At 41.3% G+C, this 8,291-nt stretch overlaps 1 protein-coding gene across 2 annotated transcripts; it reads left to right on the plus strand.

The window, feature by feature from the left end:
• Nucleotides 1-4,774: 4,774 nt before the first annotated feature.
• Nucleotides 4,775-7,134, plus strand: LOC147888724 (organic cation/carnitine transporter 4-like). Of its 2 annotated transcripts, XM_087393026.1 has the most exons (3): nt 4,775-5,321; nt 5,402-5,705; nt 5,805-7,134. In XM_087393026.1, exons 1-3 carry the CDS (start codon nt 4,946-4,948, stop codon nt 6,640-6,642), a joined length of 1,518 nt encoding a protein of 505 aa, XP_087249152.1. In that variant the 5' UTR covers nt 4,775-4,945; the 3' UTR covers nt 6,643-7,134. The 2 variants fall into 2 exon arrangements, with proteins under 2 accessions (XP_087249152.1, XP_087249151.1); XM_087393025.1 differs by having other exon boundaries at nt 5,402-7,132.
• Nucleotides 7,135-8,291: the final 1,157 nt, after the last annotated feature.

Genomic DNA, 8,291 nt, shown 5'->3' on the forward strand with positions numbered 1-8,291 from the left:
CAGTGATGAATTTCTTTAGAGCACCAAGCCAATATGTGTATAGGACATTGACCCTCAGCTATGTCAGTGACTTGGTCAAGAGTTTTGCAATGGATGCACGACCTCCTGCAACATGTGCATATCTTATGCCTTACCACACAGGCACAAATACTCCGATGTGCAAGGAAGAGATAAAGGTGGAAAAGTTAAAGGAGTATAATTATTGGATTCGCAGGGCAGCATTCAATTTATACTGCAAGGATGTTTATAACTAATGCACATATCTCGGGGGGGTCATTATGTATAAACCCTCTATATCACGTGCATTCAAGGCCTATATTTAAAGTCCCTTATCTGTAAAAAATTTCATTAATAAAATGTACCCCTTTTCTATACAAATCTGTAATTTTTTTCCAAAACTATTTTAAATAGTCCCTTATGTATATTTATTTCTGTAAATTTTAGAAATAAAAAAAATCCTTCTGTTGAACTCACGTGATAGGGTTACATATGATGAGTGACCCCCCCGAGGCACATATGGAAGCCTTCAATCAACGAAAAGGTTTCTATACACGGAGGAAGGCGAGAATTAATGTCAATGCACCAGTTGAAGCAAGTTGTAATATATCATCAATGGCCAACAGAGGCACAAACCGTTTTGAAAAATCAACCATATATCGATATCTTACAACACATAAGGGTGCAGTGGATTGCATTCGAACGACCAAAGAAACCAGCCCAAGGCCTTGTCAAAGGGCATAAAGATCGACAAAGTTGGGATGTGACTAATAAACTTTGTTTTGTATGCATTTTTTATTTCAAGAATGTTTATGGCTTTGTAAAAGAAATGATAGTAGTGTCAATTCCCTGATGTGAAAATGGCACTAGTGCCATTCTTCTAGTTACCAAGTCATGCTTTTGACATGGTAATGGGAGAATCGCACTAGTGTCATTATTATCTCTATTACATGATTTGGATTAGAAGAATGTCTAAGATGATTTTGATTTTTTTATATAGAATTTTGTAGGAGTTGCAAGCGTATCGATGGGCGCAAACTTTGCTACCAAGGACACACACATGGTCACATATGATGATGACATCTACGAACAATGGATTAGGATTTTGACATTGGTGAAGCAGGGTGATCTTGAGGGTCGAAATCCCACAATAACATATATGAGGTGTCTGCTAGGATTGGAAGACGAAGATGTACGTGCACTTCAAGCAGAGATTGAGTCTAAAGAAATAGTCTTGGTCAAGTCAAGCAAAGACAAGGACTCCATTGAAATGTCTCAACGGGCAATGGAGATTAAGCATGATAGAGCCCTGAAAGAAGCACTTATCAAGGAGTTCAACTCACGTCACCCTTCGCCCCAACATCAAACATGGGATGCCCTTGCAACTTACTTCAAAATTGATTCAATTGTTTATCAGAGCTTCAAGGGTTCATGTGAGTCATGGGTCAAAGAGAAGCTGCAAGTTGGCAAGTCCACACTTGATTTCCCAAAAGCCGCATCAATCTATGTCGATTGGGTGATTAGTTCAATAGAGGGTAACAAGTCTACATCACAGTCTTGTTTTCCTTGGACAATTATTCAAGTGAACATGGAGATGGAGGGGGAGAGCTTTCTAACACGTCACTCTAAGGGACAACTTCCAATCAGCTTGTGTGTGCTTGACACCTCAGAGGGATTTGCCAAAGGCATGTGTTGAGATAAGGATGCCTTCAAGAAGTTGCTCTGTGGCTTGATGGAGACTGTTGCCACTCCGTCACAGTATGTATTGCTATCATTTATGACAATGATAGAGATGGTTAATCTCAAGGAAGCAATGATAGAGGCTCGATTTTGGCATAGAAGGTTTGTGGGTGTTATCCATGAATTGGATAGTGCACAAAAGGGTTTGTCTGAGACCTTCTATTTTTTGTCATTTGTCAGCTCACATGATGGGTTTGATGGATTTGAGCACATGTTAGAAAACACAAGGCCTGGTCTGTTATTAAGTCGCTGCCTATTCAAGTCTCCAATACATCCGTCTATTATGCATGGCAAAAATAGTTATATGGTTGTTCATCCTGGGTGCATAGAATTTCTTAAAATCTTGCTACAAAGATTTAATGTAGGTATTTGGTCAACTGCAATGGAGTATAAGGTACTTGATATGGTAGGAAAGCTGCAAAATTATGCAAATGAGAGCCTCCCTTTCTTTGTTATATGGTCTCAGCAAGGATGCTACACTTACAGTAAGACGAGGATAAATAGGCCTGACAAGGTTGGTGTTGAGGCAATGTTCAAACCCTTAGCAAAAATCTCAAAGGCATTTGGATGTGATGCTAGAAGGACAATCCTTGTTGATGACTCCCCATACAAGGCTTGCATTAGCCCTCCATCAAATTGCATATTTCCTTCAACATTTGATGTACAAGACAAGAATGATAATATTCTACTGAGAGAGTTGATGCCGTACTTACTACAACTCGATGAGACTAAAGATGTGCGTAGCATGATTGAGACAAATCGGTATGGACAATTACCTGTGATGGAGGGGCATAAGGATTTCAACCTTGTCCAGAAAGTAATTGATGAATGGAGGGAGGAAAATCATGCATGGTCAAGAATGGAATATAAAACAAGAAATCTTCCTCTTGCAGATCAACCAAGAGACAGGGATATAGGTGGTAGGGCAACCTATGGTGGTGATGGCCAGGTGCCTAAACTCAATGCATCCCAAATAAGACTTTTAAGGAATGCTCCGCAACTCTCTAGCATGAATGCTATGCAAGTTTCTCAATTGGCTATAGACCTAGGGTACAAAGGTCGCTATATCAAGAAATACATTGCTAAGGGCTACATAAACCGACTACAGAATGCGTATTTTTCATGAAGGTACATATGTCAAAGTGTTTTTTGATTTTATCTCAAGTCTATATAACTGTTGTTGCAACTAATTGAATTTGTCTTTTGTGATGTAGATAGATATACGTTCAAATCAAGCTTGAGTAGGTACATACCAGAACGAGATCCATTTGGACCACCAAAGTTACCTGTCCCCATCAACGAAGTGTTCTGGATAAAAAATGTGTCTTTCGAGGTGCATGAGTCAACCATTACAGGTGCTGGCTTGGGCTTGTTTGTGCATGGCTCCATCAAGAGAGGGATTACTATTCTCCATTATGGAGGTGACAAGTACTCCTACAGAGACTGGAAGGAATTATGTAGAGTTCATCCAAGGCTAAAGAAGTACTCTATCCAAGAGGACCCTATTGTCCCTATGAAGGATATGGTGCATATTGTTGGTGATGTTCAATATGGCAATGTGGCAGGATTTATTAACAGCAATAGAAATACCAATGTAAAGCCAAATGTTTGTTATGTATTTTCCCCTGATGTTCCTCCTTAGTATGACCCCATGATGAACATAGATATTACAGAATATGGTCATATTTGTATTGAATCCATAGATGATATACATGCAGGAGAGGAGCTATTTGCAGACTATGAGTTTTGAATAACAACATTGTATTTCTTTATACAATCATTACTTATGGGAATTACTACTTTCTTGCCAACTATGTAAATTGGTGCGTAATTGTTGTGTCTGAATAATATGCAAACATGTTCATAACTACATTCATAATGTATTTTGAAGGAGTGTCTCTCATGCCATTCTTTCCGGTGCCATTCTCTTTGGGGCTAGAAATTGAGAGTTTCTTTAGAATCATGATTTATTTCAGGGATTTCAATGGTGTATCAACAAGTTGTTATGTTTTCATCCTAAAGTGTACTTTTTTACTTTGCAATGAGTAATCAACATGACATGTAAAGTTATCGTTTTACAATAATGCTAGTCAGTCTAAACATTGAAAGTGCACAATAAATGATTGTCATTGCCACTAAATTACATCAAATGCTTGTCATTGCCCATTGATTTTCCATCAACTACATATCTTGCATTCATTCTCCTCAACTACATATCTTGATTTTCCATCAACTACATATCTTACTAAGTTAAAGAGCCTGTGCGTTTTCATTGCAATACTCATGGTTATTAATCACACTCTATATTTTTTAAACAGTGTTTTGGAGATTTTCAAATGAGAATGCTCACAACAAAAGCGAGTCTCAATATCAATGGAAATTCCAAAGACTTGCTATTATGAAGGTGTTTTGAAACATCACTATGGCTCACGAGATGAATCTAACTCAAATGGGTTTCAAAGTTTATTATTTTGTTGATGATAACGTAGTTTAGACACTGATATTCTATTTATTATTTGAGAATGTAGTTGATATTTCACACTTCATGAATGGCTATCTAGTCTATTTTCACATATTTCTCCTGTTTTTTCATTGAGGGGAGCTACAATTTCTTCCAAAACTGCCATTCTAGGAATTGGGTTTTTCCCGAATTATCTAATACAGTCTTACCTTATGTTTTGACTTTTGGGTCAAATTTTCAAATTGCCTCAAATTGATTGAGGGAAACACAAAAGAACTCTGTGTCGAATTTTCAAATTGCCTTCGTTTGATTGAGGGAAACACAAAAACAGGCAATGACTCTCTCAAACCTTACGGTGTGGGGAGGGGGTTATGATAAAAGACAAGGGAAGAGATAACAATGGTTCAAAGGAACCCACATGCCAAGAAAAGACAGAGCAAGTGGCTCATCCTTTTGGATATTCTGCCAATTGCGTGTAAGAATTTGTGTCTTTTCAAAGCTCATGCACACATGTGATAAAGCTAGAGAGTGGGTGGTCTCTGTGTGTCATCTCTCTCTTCACATGTAGTAAGACAATGGGTGCTTAATAAGCTAGGAACTACTCTACACTCTCATAGCTTTCCTCACCATGCAGTAGTCTCACGTCTTCTCTCCTGTTGAATCTCCTCTATTCTTCGAAGCTTAGGTAGAGTCTCTAAGCTTTTGTTCATCTTGGATATTGCACTACTTCTATCGCTTTTGCTCACCATGCAGTACCCCCAGCCCAACAACGCTCTCTCGTCTCCTCTCCTCACCCCCTCTACTCTCTCCATCGACCACATCCTCTCCTCCTTCGTGGGCGACTTCGGCCCCTCCCAGCTCCTCCACTTCACCCTCGTCAGCCTCGCTTGGGCTGTCGAGGGCTTGCAGACCCTCGTCATGGTCTTCTCCGACCAAACTCCCTCCTGGTCCTGCACCTCCCCTCCTTGTTCTCCTTCCTCCTCCATCTGCTCCATGGACGGCTCTCTCTGGAATTGGGTCGGCGGCAAGAGCCAGTCCACTGTCTCCGAGTGGGATCTCTTTTGCGGTGACGACTACAAGGTGGGCTTGGTGCAATCTGTTTTCTTTGCCGGAGCACTCATCGGTATGCAGCTGTTCTCACTGTTTTTGAACTTTGCTGGTTATGGAGGTTGTGATAGCTGTTTTGACTCCTTCCTCATGCAGGCGCTGGTGTTTTTGGCAGCCTCTCCGACTCCTTTCTTGGTCGTAAGGGAGTTCTAGCTCTCTGCTGCTGTCTCAACGGCATATTCGGCTTGCTCACTGCTGCTTCTCCCAACTACTGGGTATATTTTCTTCTCCGAGCAGCAACTGGATTCAGCTGCGGTGGCGTTGGCCTCTCTTCCTTCGTCCTCGCAACTGAGCCTGTCGGACCGTCGAGAAGGGGCGCGGTCGGCATGTCAGCTTTCTACTTCTTCTCCACCGGGATCATGTTGCTGTCCCCCCTCGCCTACTTTGCCCCCTCTTGGAGGTATCTCTACATCATCACTTCAGTTCCAGCTGTTCTCTACTGCGTCCTCGTTTTGCCATTTGTGAGCGAATCCCCCCGCTGGTATCTTGTGCGAGGCAGAGTCGACGACGCGTTCAGGGTTCTACAGTCCATTGCAGAAGGAAATGGGAGAACCATACCTGCAGGAGTGAGCCTAGATACAGAGCAGACAGATAAGGACACTGAAGCTGCGCAGTTCAAGGCACCGGAAGAAATCCAAACACCCAAGATCAACCATTCTACCGGGGAGGAGCAGGCAAGTGGTACAATTGTTGACGTTTTCCGAATCTCTGCCACACGCATAAGAATCATAATCATGATATTTGTCTGGCTAGACGTTGCACTAGCATACTACGGCATCAGTTTAAACGTATCCAATCTTGGAACCAATCTCTACCTGAGCGTTTTTCTGAATGCGTTAGCCGAAATCCCCGGATTCGCAATCACGGCAATTCTGCTGGGCAAGCTCGGGAGGCGTTTTATGCTTCTGTTTGCCATGTTATTGACAGCAGCATGTAGCATAATCGGCACTCTCTTCTCCATCAAATCTGAGAATATTAGGTACGCCAGTGAGATAAGGCTTGCATGCGGAGTAGCGGCAATTTTTGGGTTAGCGGGGGCATACAATTTGTTATACATCTACACGGCGGAGCTCTTCCCGACTGTGGTACGCAATGCAGCGTTGGGGCTTGCAAGTCAGGCAGCGCAAGTAGGCGCCATAGTTGCTCCGACGTTAGCAGTTCTGGGGAAGGCCCGTCTAGCAATTCCATTCGCTGTATTCTCGGTTGTATCTGTAATGGGTGGTTTACTTGCGTTGAACTTACCCGAGACTCTGAACACTCCCATGTATGAGACTCTGGCAGGCATGCACAAAGGAGACCAGATACTACCGAAAAACAAAATGGCACAATCACAATAGCATTTCTATTCCTTTTTTCCCAAAAGGCCTTATGACGACGGACAGAAGGTACGTGGCTAAATCAAGTGCAAAGGGCAAACGTTAGAGATAACCTTCTCTAAACAAAACAAAAAAGAAAAGCCACACGCAATGCTGCTCTAGCTCGCATAGCAACACGTGTTTCCATCACAAGGAGGCCTGTCCACATTGATAATAAAGATCTAGGAGCGAATTTACGCATCAACCATTTTGTCAGAATTAGGCTTTTTGTTCTCTCGGAATTAAAAACTTCCTCAACTCTAGTTTTTGTGAACTGTGGGCAAAAGCAAGGCCCGAGGAGGCCCATTGTACTATTTGCAACCGATTTTTGTTTATGCGAGTCCATCTTTCTTTTCCTCCTCTTTTTTTCACAAACCAGAATAGTGTGATTCTCTCATTTTCTAGTTTAGCATCCTCCAACCCCTTCCAATTAGAAACAAATCCCTCCTCCCGAAAAAAGGAAATCCAAACTTTATAAACACCCTCTCTACTTTTTCAACCTTTCCTCGCTTAATATCTTTCACCGGTTCATATGGGATTGAAGTGGGATGATGTAGATTGATAATTTTATTCAATCTAAACAATTTTAACACAAAATTGCTTGAATTTTGATATGTTTATGTTATTTAATGAGGACCAATAATACTTGATTATTGTTTTGTAAATTGGAATACCATACAATAAATGGATATACTACCATGCCATACTATACGTTTACCATAGGGCCTCCCTCCTATTTAGACTCCATATGGTTGACTTCTCAGGGCCCCTCCCTCCTCCTCTTTAGTCTCCATGAGACCATGATTGTTTGACAAATGCTATGTCACTTTAGTGATCTATCTCCCCATGTCAAAAAGAGAGGATATGTGTACAACCCTCATGTGGTGCCACTTGTGGTCAAGTTTGTCAAGTCATGTACTTTGGCACTGTGCTAGATCTGGTGCCTTATTATCCTTCACCCCTCCTCCACATGAGTCACTAAAGAAAAAATACATGATCTTATGTTATGCCTATGCTTTATTAGTCTATCCTATGCTCTCGTTTGTGCTCTATGAGCTGATCTCTATGTCTCTTGGCCTCAATAAGGAAAATGGCCACATATTTCTAACCTCTATGAGTGGGATAAGATCTCTACTAAATAGATAATGATGTCATCCATAGATCTCATAGTGCATAGGGAATCTAAATGAGAAGTGGTCATCTATCCTTTCTCTCTCCATGATACATAAATTACAGATCCATCTCTCACTTGGGAATAGAGATTCCCTCTACCCACCCTATCTCAAACCCATAGCTTGTGTAAAGAAACAAAAAACTGACCAATTGAGATCCTTAATGCACAGTGGGAGATGAATCTAGGTGTAGCCTGGTAGTTCAATAAACCCCTTCTTTGTGATCCATAAGCAATTATTTTTGTAGAAGCTGAGTTTAATCTAAATATCAATAGGACTTGCTAACCAAGTCTTAAATATGTGGATCTATAAGAGATCCTCTCTGATGACCTAGTTCACCTCTTGGTAGGCCAGTTGAATTGATGGAGCCTCAAGGCTATACTAAAATGGTGGCAACCGGTCCATCTACCGAAGCTTAAATTGCAAACTTGCAAACCATCTACATGTCCAATCCTACCC

This window comes from Dipteris shenzhenensis, chromosome 21 (genome assembly GCF_047967505.1).
Source record: "Dipteris shenzhenensis isolate YYH24624 ecotype China chromosome 21, Dip_SZ_1.0, whole genome shotgun sequence".
Taxonomy (NCBI): Eukaryota; Viridiplantae; Streptophyta; class Polypodiopsida; order Gleicheniales; family Dipteridaceae; genus Dipteris; species Dipteris shenzhenensis.

Excerpts from the sequence above, each read along its gene's own strand:
- LOC147888724 (XM_087393025.1), top strand. The coding sequence starts at position 4,946 with ATGCAGTACCCCCAGCCCAACAACGCTCTCTCGTCTCCTCTCCTCACC. Across the intron at positions 5,322-5,401 it reads CTTTGCCGGAGCACTCATCG|GCGCTGGTGTTTTTGGCAGC; the intron begins GTATGCAGCTGT and ends TTCCTCATGCAG.